This window comes from Meleagris gallopavo, chromosome 4 (assembly GCF_000146605.3).
Source record: "Meleagris gallopavo isolate NT-WF06-2002-E0010 breed Aviagen turkey brand Nicholas breeding stock chromosome 4, Turkey_5.1, whole genome shotgun sequence".
Taxonomy (NCBI): Eukaryota; Metazoa; Chordata; class Aves; order Galliformes; family Phasianidae; genus Meleagris; species Meleagris gallopavo.
In genome coordinates, this window is record NC_015014.2 from 8,967,195 (window position 1) to 8,981,181 (window position 13,987).

General features: G+C 48.4%; 1 protein-coding gene across 1 annotated transcript in view; it reads right to left on the bottom strand.

The window, feature by feature from the left end:
• Positions 1 to 79: 79 nt before the first annotated feature.
• Positions 80 to 13,987, bottom strand: part of SETD7 (SET domain containing 7, histone lysine methyltransferase) — a 19,208-nt gene continuing 5,300 nt past the window's right edge. Inside the window, exons 3-9 of the mRNA XM_010709506.2 lie at positions 11,354 to 11,483; positions 8,381 to 8,582; positions 7,297 to 7,486; positions 5,630 to 5,711; positions 4,877 to 4,994; positions 4,472 to 4,629; positions 80 to 3,518 (exon numbers count right to left, since the gene is read on the bottom strand). Of these exons, the coding sequence (XP_010707808.2) occupies positions 3,338 to 3,518; positions 4,472 to 4,629; positions 4,877 to 4,994; positions 5,630 to 5,711; positions 7,297 to 7,486; positions 8,381 to 8,582; positions 11,354 to 11,483 (1,061 nt within the window). The 3' untranslated portion in view covers positions 80 to 3,337. The remainder of the gene's footprint in view (positions 3,519 to 4,471; positions 4,630 to 4,876; positions 4,995 to 5,629; positions 5,712 to 7,296; positions 7,487 to 8,380; positions 8,583 to 11,353; positions 11,484 to 13,987) is intronic.

Consider the following 13,987-nt stretch of genomic DNA (forward strand, 5'->3'; position numbering starts at 1 on the left):
AAAAAAAATTACTTTCTTTAACCTCGCCAAAGAGAGGGTCAAAGGCCTATAACGCAGGTTGATACGGGCTCCTTCTCACAAAGGAACTTGGGTAACAACCCTCAAATTGTACAGAAGCCACCTGCAGGTGTGCAGACTAAGGGTAGAAGTTGGGAACTGACCTGTACCTGAAAAAAGCAGCAGTAATAAAATCTCTTAAGCTATCCTCTAGTCATAAAGAGTACACCGTGATCCTCCCGGTCATCCAGCATCAGCTGACAGCTATGAGCTCTTCTTCCAGCTTCTGCTCCGACCGAACAGGACCCGGGCCAGACTCCAAGAAGTAGAGTTTCTTTTCTTACTGTGTTTTCACAGATAGTCAGTGATACTCGATAACTGAAACAAATCGCTTTGCAAAATAACTATTTAGTCCGCTTCAAGTTGAGATCAAGCTCCGTGGTGGGTCTCACAATACTATCGGTAAGCAGTTTTGCTAAGCTGGTCTCGCTATCCAATGAGCCCCAGAAGCTGAGCTGCAAAGCACATTGACCAAGTTAAGGCATCACTCGGAGTTGTGTAGTTAACCTGTGTTTCAACCTGAGGTTGCCACGACACTCCTCCCGAAAAGCCCCGAGGGACCCACTCAGCCGTGAGCCCTTTTGCCGCCCCGTGGTACAAACCATCCCGTCCACCTCTACTGTAACAGACCGCAAAGAAAGAGAGAACACAGAGAACCCAAGGGCTTGGTCCTGAATCGAGCCAAAGCGGCTTTATAACCACAACTTTTATCCAAGGTCTGACGCTGATGAAGGGATCTATAAGAGGACCAAGAGTGGAGAGGAGCACGACAGCGGAGCTGACACAGACAAAAGCTGCAGCATGCTAGCTGGCTGAAAGCATACGCAAGAGCAAGAGCGTTTGCTTGGCGGTCACCAAAGCAGTGGCTTTTGAGAACATACAGAGACTTTTTTTTCCTGGGACTTCCCTATTTCACGACGCATCCACTGATGCTACCTCCAAACCCGACGTGCCAAGAGCACCCCTCTCTTCTGCCTCTCTCTATAGTCACACAATAGGAAGACAGACCAATCTATCAAAACAATCAGGACTGTGTGAAGAGGTGACAGCAGAGGAGTCAGACCGATCAGCAAAGAAGCCAAAGGAGCTCGAGAGATCGCAACGTTTTAAGCACAGTTCCCTAGCTGGCATTAAGAGGAGAGCAATTCAGAGGAGAGTATTGAAAAGAAAAGCGGGTTACTGTGGAAGGAGTTGCCCTCTGCTCACAGCCGCATACAGCCACACACGACGTCCCTCTCCTCTTCCTCGCACTTCAACGCAGCGCTAAGCTGAAACAGCCGCGATCCTAAACAACAACTTGTGGGAGGCGGGGAAAAAGAAATTAAAACAACAGTAAAAACACAGATTTCTCACTGAGGTCGATTTGCTGAAGCTGTGCCACCAACCGCCCTTTGACAATTCTCCCTCACCTGTGAGGCTCAATTCTGTCTCTCCGCACGCTCAGCCGAGCCCTGGAGGCATCGCCTCCGCTGCCTCGGACCGACCAGCAGCGGAGCTGTGGCACGAGTCTCCGGCTGCGTTGGAGCTCACGCTCCACTCGCTGCTGGAAAAGCATCAAAAAGCCCGCGGAGTGCCTGCACCCCTCCCCAGCACACAGACTGTAGCTTTTGTGTAAGCTTCAACAGAGAAGCGCTGAAAAAGCTTTGTGGCCAGTTGCAGGAATTAAGCAGAGCTCCAGGTTTGAGGTCTGCGGGCACAATTCCTACCACAAGTCAGGAGTCTCCAAAAGCACTCATGGCAACCTCCTTCCACCTCTGCCGACAGCCCAACGCCTGGCTCCTGAGGCAGCCAGACACTTGCAACCATTCAAGCAACCAAACGCTGCAATAGAAAGGTGGGTCTGATTTCCAAGCCATCTATGTTACATATATACAAACATTTTAAACTGCAAACACTTAGAGAAAGCGCTGCAAACGCATTTCACTTGTCGCTGCTAAACCCAGAAGAGAACATCACAGTCCCAGATGGGCTCCAGCATCCAGACTGAAGTGATTGCTATTTCTCTCTTGCATGAGGCAAGACCGGTATAGCATCCAAACAAAATGAACAACTCCCCTATCCCCGAAAAACCCCAGAACACAGACAAATATTCACAAACCCTTGCCGCCGGCTGTAACAAAGCTACGGATTGACTGCTGCTTCTACATACGAACAGCGAGAGATGTTTTTACATTCAGTTGTTTGCCTTTCAATCTTCTCAGCTTTCACAGAAATCTCAGTTTGGCATCTCCGGTCGTATTCACTCGCTATCTGAGTGCTACTGAACGACAGCTATATTCTTTGCCAACTGCACACGCAACTGATACAGCTCTCCTCGACCGAGTTCTGCAGCCTGCCCTCAGATACGCGCGTTTCCTTCGAAAGAACCCATTTCTGCCTTGAGAACTGGCCACCCTAACGGGTGAAATACGCAAACCGACTCATGGACGCTAACACCATTAATGTACCTGCCTTCCAGAAGGCGTACTTCTCAAAGTCCTTCAGAAAGCCAGTCTGTTTTTCCTTCCGGATAATCTTCGTGCAAAGAACAGCTTCATTCGCGCGTCATGATCATAAATTAAATAAAATAAGCCAGCCACAGAGGCCAGATAAATATTAGGCTTGGACACGTCGCTATACTACTTAGAGAGCCACAGAGACTGACACATAGCACTCTCACGTACACGTACAAGCCTTTCCACTAGTTAGAAAGGATTTTCTCCTGCAAAAGAGGATTCGTAGAAAGAACAACGTTCAGACAAGAGGAAAGGGGAGTTAAAACCCAGCCTCCTAGATGCTAATAAACTGCTCTATTGCAAGATTCAGATCAAAGGTTTAAAAAGGCAAAATTATGCTACTATTAGAGAATATCAAAATATTACTGTTATCATCACAAATGGCATATATGCAAAATGCAGTTGCACAATAATGCCTAGGCAGATAGAGAGCAACACTAAGTCTGCCGACTAAAAGTGAACGATATACCCATTTTAGTTTTCTGTCTAGTCTTTTGGCATCTTTGCATATGGTGCAAAAGCAGAAGCTACCAAAGAATATCACGTCTCGTATAGAATATTAAATAATTTCTCCAGATAAGACTGGTGCGACGCTAGCTAATTTTAAATCTGCTATGAGTAACACAGTCAAACCTAGTTAGTATGCAAGAAACTTATCTCTTAACACAGAATGCAAAGTTATGATGCAACGGCATGAACAATCCCTGGTTGTCCAGTTTTCAGTACAAAGGTAGTGCATAGATCCAAGTTGCTTTTTGAGTTTGCTGAACTGAGGAGTCTCCGCTTCACTTCTGCTGGGCAGCCTGGAAAGCTTTCAGTTCCAGCTGGTACCACTCGGGTGCTTCCGGCCCGTTCTGGCCCACAGGGTTGTGATCGTATCCGTAGGCCACTGTCAATTCTTCGTCCTTCTCCACAGCCCTGATGGTACGGATACACTTGATGGGCCCGAACCGAGGGTGAACAAACCTAAACGCAAGCAGAAACACTTTCGCTAGGCTTAGCTGGCAGCTCACAGACTCCGTTAGCCCCCCCTTACGCATACTATCAGCAGTCGCTCTGCCTGTAATCTGTATTAGGTCAGCAGACTTCTTTGAGTCAACCTCATAAAGACTTTAGTAACGAGGGCATATGTATCGATATGTTAGCACCCGTTCGCACAGCTCTGCCGACAGAGGTCTTTCCACAGTCCTGCAACATTGCTGGCTCGAAGAAAAATAAAAGGTTAATCGCTGCCACGTGCCTCGGGCCTGCAGGGGAGAATATCTGGATAACAGGAAACGAGCGCAGATTATACGAGAGAGGCGAGCACAGAAAATTGCTCATCTTCATTTCCCCAGCACGGATACCTACCAAACAAAAGGCGCTTCCATTCATGCTCTCCGAGGGCCCAACAGTAAAGGAAACCAGCTAATTCAATGAAGGAAAACTATTCCCCACGTACAGATCTACAGGACTGTCCTTTCATACGTTGGTACGAAAGGCATCTGCACCCTCAGGCATACGTACGGCATCAGAAGTTTCCTAACGCTGTGCATCACCTGCAAAGCAGCAGGATGCTTATTTGCTACATTGACCGAGCGGCAGCACATCCGACGCTGCTGGTCACGCTTCTGCAGCTCAGCCAACGTAGCGCAGTCCTACTCAAAGCAGGGCTTAGAGCACGGACCTCATGCGTGTTATAACCCACGGACAGCTCCCCAAACTGACAGCAAAGTTGCCAACTTGAAGATAGCCCCCAACCCCTCACCACAGATTAGTCCCAAGAGACGCCAGGCACGGGAAATGCCAGCCAGTTTCCAGAATGCTCTCCTTCAGCACCAGGACCCATGAGCCCTGCCCCACCGCTGCCCGCAGCCCATAAGCCCGGGCCGCAGCACCACCCTCGCGGCTTCGGCATCAGAACACAAACTTCTACTTACGGGTCATAGATGCAATTCGGAGTGAAAGAATGGTTGGCCTTATGCCCCAGCGAGGCACAGTACTTGGCGGCGTGGTTGTAGGGCTCCGGCACATCTATGACTGTTTCATCGTCCAGGGATATTGTATTCCCATTGAGGGCCCAGTCTCTGCTGTCTACCTAGTTTGCAAGACAAAAACCCAGTGTGCGCACGGAGGGTCAACCTCGTCGGCAGTTTGAAAGCAAACATTCTAACGCATGCAACTAAAGCTTTTCCTGGCTACGTATTTTTTCCTAAAAGAAACCGTTGAACGTGCACTTCCTTCAAATTAAACTCCACCGTATTAAATATTAACGGTAGGAAGGGGATGCTATAAGATTTCAGAAGGAGCAACGAAAATTCAGAGTGCCTTTTTCTCTCCTTTACCTCCTGGTGTGTAATTCTCACTCCATTGTAGAAGGACATAACGGTACGAGCTTCCGCCGCAATTTTTGAAAACAATCCTTCTCCAGCACAGGAAATGAGAGAGACGTCAACGTACACCCTACGAGGGGAAGGAGGACACAGTGATTACTTAGATATGTCACAGTATAAGAACAGGACTACAATAGAGTCTCCTACAGAGCAAGTCTTCTTAAGTCTAAGTAAAATGTAAATTATGTGATAGGCCGTGTACAAGTCACAGAAGCAGTTCATGAGTGTCACCCACTATCATGGGACAACTTGCTGAAGCAGAACCCTGCTTTCGTCCAGCTTCTGGATTTACTTTTGGCACTATGCTGCATCTGTATGGAGGTGCCGTTCAGCAAGATGCAAGGCTGGCTCTACGTCTGGAGAAGGGGGGAGCGGTGCGCTCAGTTGCTCACAGTGTTACGGATGGGGGCTATTACTGGAGTCCAAGTACCGAACGCAACGCGTATCTCAAGCGCTAAAGAGATCCTGGTTTAATCTCTTACAACCTACAGCTGTGTTTTATCCACCACAGCGCAATTTTATCGTGTAAGACAGAAAAATCCAATTAAGTCCAATGTTTACTGACGTGTGGTATAGGCTCTATACCGCAAGCTTTCAGACAACACTTATTTCAAATGAGGAAACGCTGGCAAAATCAGGTCCTAAAAACTTAACAGCAAAAAAATACAGACGGCCTCAGAGGAAGGGAGAAAAAAAACAGCCTACCTCTCTGACTCATAAGGATCGGGAAGAAGAGCATTTGTAGAAATGCAGGATGAAGTTGATTTGTCAAAACTGTACACCGGGCCTAAAAGGAGAAAGCAATGAGGGAAACAAATGAACAGGCGGTACGCAAAGCATGCAGCCCTTAACATAATCAAGACATTAAAAAATTAAATTAATGTCTGCATTAAACGTTATGCTTCGGGGGGAAAGGAAGGAGAAGGAAAAAAGGGTACTAAATGGAGGTGCACCTCTGTGAGAGGCCTGCTTCAGCAGGACAGTTTTGTGATTACATTTCCCCCCTCAACGTAACAGCGGCAGCATATTATTTACAATGCATCATCCTTAAACTATCAAGTTTTGAGAGACTGGACAGCCTTCCAAAACCGACCCTTCTCAAGTCTTTACTTAAAACATAAAGCAAAGTTTAAAAGGATATATTTAAAAATACAGTAAGTAAAAAAAAACAAACAAACAACAAAAACACCTAGACTATTTCATACACTATGTTTGCTAATTCAGAGCCAGAACAGACATCCTCCAGAATGTAACGTTCATTAATCATAAAATACATTTGCTACCATCACTTACTTCCTGCTATTTCTAAGCAACTCAGCGGTACGGTTCTAATGATATCCTTAAATCCCCCTCCAAACAACTGCCAGAAACTGTCTGGGAGATAGCTTAAGATGAAGGTGGACATAAGGAGAAAAACAACCCCAATTATTGCTAAGTTTGGTAAAAGGTCATCGCCCACAGTATCCAAGCTCTAAAAACAGATCTGTTCTGGTCGAGGGCAGCTTCATTCAGAACATAATCAAAACCCATTTATAAAGCACAACTTCACCATCTCGGATTTGTTTTAAGTTAAATCTAAGAGATCTTAAATAAAAACAAATGGCCATAGGAATACTCTCAGTTCCCATCCTCTTTTCACTGACTTCTATTTCGCATTGGGTGACACAATCTTAGGTGGCAAAAGAGTCAATCTTGCACGGTTCCTGCTCGTGCTCACGGCTCTGCCCCTCTCGCCCCCAAACATAGCGCACGCCCCAGAGCACCAAAGCCATCCCAGAACGACATGCCCGACTCCAACCTTTTTATAGCCTCTTTGTGTCAGCAGACCAAAGGGTCCTGGTGAGTCACATTGTTACACAACAACTGAATTTAGTTCGCTAATTCCAATCCCTGTGTCCTTCCAGTTCCGTAGCACAGACGGCACAATACGCACAGCAATAATATACACTTGCCCACCTGAACTGATGGAGCTACAGCCACACTACAGCCCCCCTCTGCACTGCTGGTTATGTTACCAACAAGACAGAGCTTGCGGCTGTGCCAGCATTACCACTGTTAAGCAGGCTTTCATGCTGACCCAGCTGGCAACGGTGAGCGCGACAAGCAGGACTGCTCTGTCCCCGAGCGCACCAGAGAAGGATTATGAAATGCAGTTCAGCAGCACCACCACGTGGGTCACTGCCCATTTGCCTGCAGAGCAAAGGACTTGAGCTCTTCCGCCCAATTTTACCATTTAGAAAAAGGGCTTCTCACTAATATACTCATCCTCTCATCACAGCCAGCCTTCAGAGCCTCTAATGGGACATATTATTGAGACTGAGCCGTTTGCGGCGCAGAGCTGAATACAAGCTGGTGTGTTTAGCTGAACTTACTGCCTGGTACTACTTCAAACTGAGGTTTCCCATCCTCTAAGGATGTCAGAGTTGCCAGTTTTGCTTCTATCATTTCTCCATCTATGAACTTTCCGGAATATGCAGTCCTTCCATCAGGGTACACGTAGGCTATCTTCTCTCCAGTCATCTCTCCTTCTTCATTCACTTCTCCTACAAGGCTGCCTCCGTCCTGAATGGACAAGGAAGAGAAGAGCACTCTGTGATTTTTCCTCACTTTTTGAAAAGAAGCAACCTAAATTAACTGCCGTAAGCTCAGGTGCGAGGAATAATGAGTAAAGAAGCTGGGTGCGATTCTGGTCAGAATAAAAACGACACAAGAAATGAACTGGGTCTTCTACATTGTTTGACACCGTCCAAACCCAAGCTCTTTCCTGCCTGACAAAACTGAGCTTCAACTCACAAAAGCTTTATGTGAACAGACTGTGAAACAAGGCCCAAAGTAGCGCACATACAAAAACCCACCGGAGAAAAAACAATCACCCTCGTTGCTGCAAATTAGCATGGCAGTAAGAGCACATAGCAATTATGAAGGGTTTTCCAGAGGAATACCCGAGCTTCCACCAAGAATCAGAAAAACTCTGGCTTACTTAACGACTGAAGTACTAGCACACCCTTTGTTCAGAGGCACGGTTCTCACACCAGTTTTATCTTGTTTGCTGGCCCAAGGCAGCACGTGCCTTGCACAGGTGTCCTCCCCCAGCTAAATAGGAGCAGCAGGTTACGTTAGCTTGTGCAGCTCCCATCAGCAGTCAGCGGTACAAAATGACAGAACTGCTGGCCCAGCATTCTAAAGGAGATGTATGAAAATACATCTTATCTGGGACTGGGCTCCCCGGAACGTAAAAATGGCAAGGGCAGCTCACAGCCTCGCTGTACGCTGAGCGACGCTGAAAAGGTTTCACTGTATCTTGGATTATCCAAAATCAGAACGAAAACAACTTCCACCTAGGTTCCCGTGTTTCCTGTTAGACTGCTGGTTCTCGGTAGGTATCTGCTTCAGCTGCAGAGAAAAGACATGCGAGTGTTCTACTCAGCAAAAAAGAGAGCCAGAGGTCAGGCTCACCGGGTAATATATCCAACAAACTCCATGTCGGATGTTGTCCTTATACTGCCCTTTGAATATCAGTCGTCCATCGCTGTCGTACTCCTGGGCTGGGCCGTTCAGCTCTCCATCCACATACGTGCCGTGAAGCACCACTCCATCCTCGTACGTGTAGATTCCCTGGCCCTGCAGGGCATCGTCAACGTAGTACCCTTCCAGGGTGCTGGCAAAAAGAGAAAGGAAACAGCTATAGAAGACTCTGTAAGAAGCAAATCCAAAGCCTCAACATGGGCACAACGCAACCAAGCTCTTTATGCTGTCCTCTGACTAGGGCACACAGAGTGTACAAAGCATTCTTCATCTAAATTATGCTGCTGAGCTTTTTTTTTTTCCATAGGCTGTGGTAGCAAATTAAAACAGTGAATGGACTGCTCTTGGTCCAAGCAGAAAGTATCGCTCAAGAAAGCTACGCTCACATTAGGTTCTTCTACCTCCCGCGTGCGGCTCTGTGGTGACATCACTCCGGTGAGAAGAAACTGAACTGTCACACAGGTGAACCATACTAGAGCACAAACCGCAACCTGGCACCAAGTCACAGCTCGAGCAATGCACATGGCAGCGACCTGTCCTGGGTTTGCTAAAGGCGCTGTCATTTTTCCATGTAGTTCTATTAAAATGGAACGGAGCCTGTCAAACACAACTCATGCTGTGCCGCAACTTGAACAAAGGCACACTCAGCTCGCTTTGACTTTGTCTCACAAACCCTTCAGAAGGGACGCAACAACACTTTTAACGTTTTGCTTTGTTTCCTTGCTTAAAAAGGCAGCCAATGGAAACTACAAAGAATGAAAGCATCACCGAGCAGATCCTCCTTCACAGTTATTACTCTCTCGAGCCAGAACCAGCCTCAGGAAACGCAAACTGCTGAGCTTCTACCCCTGCACGTTTAGCTAACGGTCAGCTGCAGCACACACACTTTGCTGCATAATTCTGCTTCCGATGCAGACATTTACCAAATAAGCAGTTTGTCTGAGAGCACAAGAGTGAAACTCACTGGAGCTGACAACATACACAAAGCCCACGTTTAAGTTTACTCTTTAAAAGAAGTCACGCTTAGTGCAATATACTTCCCAATTCTAAGCCACGCCAACAGACCCTTACCCACCTTTCCTTACACGTGGCAGGACTGAAAGCTTTTTCTTAAACATAGCACACGTCCCTGCTGTGATCTGCGAGCTGTCAGCTCACGGGAGCTGCCGGTTAATGGAAGCAGCAGCTGCAGCTTAGCGCCAGGCGCAGCCCTCATGCTCACAGCTATCGTGCAAAGTGCTTGTGAAGTGCTCTCCTGCAAGTGTTAGCACCACCGAGAGCTCGAGTATGTCTTCTGAGAGAAGAATCTGCCAGAAGCGAGCCTGCTCTCCGAAGGAATATGTGGGGTGTGTTGCAGTTTTGAAGGGGGAGAAAAAAAATAACACAAAACCAACTGACGCTTAATTGAGTTCAGGGATTAATAATCCTTAAGGTTAGCCGAAATCTGCCCACTTCCTGCCCTGAAGCACAGAGCGTGGTGCCACAGGGAGAGCTGCTCGGAGAAACGTTTGCAATTCATTTCTTTTCATAAGATCCCTTCCTAAGCTCTCAGCCTGGCTGAAGGCACACTTAATGGGAACAGCAGGCCCTGCATTATGCCAAGTCATCTTCCCTCGCTGTGCCACCTGACATGACCCGGGCACTCCAGCTACCAAGCAAAGCTAGGTAAATTGTGATGCCATCACCGCTCGCTTATGGCTGCCGCAGCTCAACTACAATAAGCTCAGGCCAGTTTGTACAAATAACCCATTTTCTAAACCCGTATTACAGACTGTTTTGGTATATTTTCATTTTGCTAGTTCTTGCAGTCACACAGTAGCCAACCCTTCCATTTCATTAAGGGTTATGTTAATTAAAGAAAAATCAAGAGCTGGCAATGGTGAAGAGGTACAGCAGCAGCCTGAGTTCCCCCACAGAGCGCTGCCAGGACTCTGGGCGAGGTGGAGCAGCTCCACCAACCAAGCCGTGGCCACTTTGTCCAACTGTACGCTCAGAGCTTGCTCTGCTGAGGTCATCAACGGGCACAGAAGCGTTATGCACACGTGTCCATAGAGACACTGCCTGCCAACTTAGAAAAAAAAGAGGGTTTTGGAGAGGTCAGCTGCTGGGCAGTAGTGATTTTCAGCGACTCGAACAAGATTTAATAAGCCCATTACCAACAACAGCGGGGATTTTTCTTCATCCAGGCTCAGAGGCCTAATCAGTTTCTGCGTAACTGAAGAAAAATATTATCCTCCCCATGAAAATAGCCCCACAGTCTCCTGCATGAAGCGGCTGCAAAGATGGGCGCAGACAAGGAGCTGACTCACTGAGCGGCACAATACCTCCGCTCCTGCTCGGAGGTTTGCAGAGCGAGGGGGAGAGCGGAGCCGGCACGACTGTCAGCCTCGCAGCTGCTATTCATAGTGCCACCGGCAGCTGCGGAGCCAAGAAGAATCGTGTCCTTTCAGACATCTGCTGCTCCTTCCCAGGAAGTTCTGAGCAACCGCGTTGAGAAGAGCTGCTGGTGGGGGAAGGCACTCGGGGGTGCTCCTGATGAGGGCTTCGGAAGGAAGCGCACCCACAGGCACAGAGCAACCCCTGTCGCGGCCACAGCTGCCACCCCTCCCAAGACCAAGCAGACATGAAGACCAGAAAGGCCCCTACACCTGTGCATGACCAGGCACAGGGAGCTCACAGCCCTCCATAAAAGTCCACTGCAGTTACGGGCTTGAAATCTGTAGCCCAGCAGCTGTCATTGTGACTTTTCAATAGTTCTGAGCACATCCCAATTCCTAAGGTCTACAACTAGAGCTCTTCATACAAAAGCTTCCTTGGAAGCTCTCAGTGCAAGGAACGTGGATTAAGATTCACAGCATTGAAAGCAGGAAGAGAAATACAGAACATGGGAGAGCTGGTGTTTACCTTCCGTCAAAGAAGAAGAACTTGCCACGGCCATTCTTTTCTCCATGCACAAAGTTTCCCTCAAACCTATCCGTGGACGAATAGGTGACCGTACAGAATCCATGTGGCAACCCATCGTCATCTAGATGTCCTGAAAGAAAATCCACATAACAAACAACAAGAAAACACATTAAACTTGATATCAATTTGCATATCTGCCCCGATGCAGATGCCTGAGTTGCAGCAGCTCCCCAGTATTAAACTTCAACTCTTACCAAAACACTTCTGTTAAGAAAAGCTATCAGAGATTCATTGTAACTAAAGCTGCTGTTGTGCAACACCCTACATCTACAAGTAATAGCAAGAAGGGGCAGGATACAAGGAGAGGGATGGAAGATGAGAGAGAGAAGAGAAGCAGCAGCAAAAACATAGAAACCTATCTGAAATAAAATCACAGAATGGCCTGGGTTGAAAAGGACCACAATGCTCATCCAGTTTCAACGCCCCTCTTGTGTGCAGGGTCACCAATCAGCAGCCCAGGCTGCCCAGAGCCACATCCAGCCTGGCCTTGAATGCCTCCTGGGATGGGGCATCCACAGCCTCCTTGGGCAACCTGTTCCAGTGTCTCACCACCCTTTGTGTGAAGAACTTCCTCCTAATATTTAACCTAAACGTCCCCTGTCTCAGTTTAAAACCATTCCCCCTCGTCCTATCACTATCTACCCTCATAAACAGCCGTTCCCCTTCCTGTTTATATGCTCCCTTCAAGTACTGGAAGGCCACAACGAGGTCTCCCCGGAGCCAAATAAACAAGTTCCATATCACCTTAGCTTCCCTTAACACACAGCTTTAAAAACACAGTAAGTTCTCAAATCTAAACCATGCATTTCCTGGTGAGAAAGACCACACTTACACTTCACTCCATTGAGTAAGATAGGGGTTTTTGGATAAATATAAGCCTTACAACAATGCGGGTGTGCCGCCTCATAGCTCTATCCACATAAGCACACAAAAACAAAAGCACGTAATAACGGCAACACTGCATGCATGCAGGATGCACGCAGCCACGCTGTACCTCAAGTGCTGCTTGCCTGGCCTTTGCGATGTGCGAAGCCTCTCCCAGCCGTATCAGCTTTCCCCATCACAGCTGGCACACACGGGGACGGCAGATGGGTGACACACAGATCCCCACTGCGGCTCTGTTTCAGACCAAATGCAACTGGCAGCTCCGATTAACTCAGCGCGTAACGGAGCTCATGTTGCAGCTCTCGCTGCTTCTTCAGAGCCAGAGGGAAACCGACAGCTGCTCCCGGTGTACCTGGAGCCCATAGCACTGTGCTGGGGGTGCAAAGGTGCTGGAGAACAGCACGGTGAGGACGTCGGGAGCCCTCCCACACGCAGCACAAACACGACCTGCCCCAGCTTTAAGTAACTAAGAGAACATTCCTCACAGTAACTGAGTTATGCTCCCTAAGTTTATTAACCGTCTCTTACGTGTGGTACAGCTAAGTACAGAAACACACCCAGGAAGGTGCACAGGAGAAAATAATGAGATATCCCATCTTGTTTGCAAAGCGTAGAAAGTATCAAAGCCATCAGACACCGCTCAGCATGAGAGCTCGGAGAAGTACCGGAGAAAGGGATCAGAAGTACAGAACCACGCTGTGTCCCTGAGGGCTTCTCCTAATGGTGAAGCTGCCATGGGCAGGAGGAGGCTGGGTCCCTCCCGGCACCAGGACGGCTGCGCTGGGGAGCGGGACAGGCTGAGCAATTATGCCCGTGTCATTATCACAGTGCTGATATCTCTGATGTGGATGTTTCTTTCAGAGGGAAAACCACCACGCAAACAAGTAGGTTTTAATTAAGGGCCCGAATTCCTAACTTAGCAGTATGAGAAGGTACGCTGGTATAAGCTCACAAACCCTACGCTGCACACCACAAGTTCTTCCCTTGCCATAGGAGCAATGCTTTTATAAAACACTCGGATTACACCTAGATCAAAACTAGTGGCATACAATACTTCTGAAAATCAAACCAAACCACCTTCTGACCTCACCCGTGTGGCTGCTCAGCCCCGTTAATGAGCTCCGTGTTGCAGAGCCCAGCACTGGGGCTCGGCACACGCACAGCACACACGGCAGGGCTCGGGACAGCCCGAGGCGCACATGCAGTGTCCTCTGAAGGCCTCCCCAGGGTATCTGAATCTCAGCCACAGCACAAACAACCCATCCCTTCTGATAGGCACAGAACATAAAGAAAGAACGAAAGCCATCTCCACCAAAAAGAGACGTTCAGCGCCTCTCAGTCAGCAGAAAAGAAGAAAAGGAAAACAAGCCATCCCAAGCTTAATGACACAGATGCAGCTTTGCTACAGAGCCGAGGCCTGCTGCTGAGCTCCGCTCCAATGAATGGAAGCTCCCCCAGCAGGAGCACAACGCCGCTCCCTTTCCTCGCCGCTCTCCCCTATCGCGACAACAAAACCCAGACGGCCGAGCACGCGTCTAAGTTCCGGATCTCCCGCTCCCGTTACTCCTCACAGGTTGCCCGGCGTTTAAGGAGAGGAACGACTGCCCCCGTTCGCCGCCACCCCCAGACCCGAGGTGCGAGCAGCCCCCACCGGCACGGCGGCCCAGCAGAGCCCTCCCCACGCCGGGA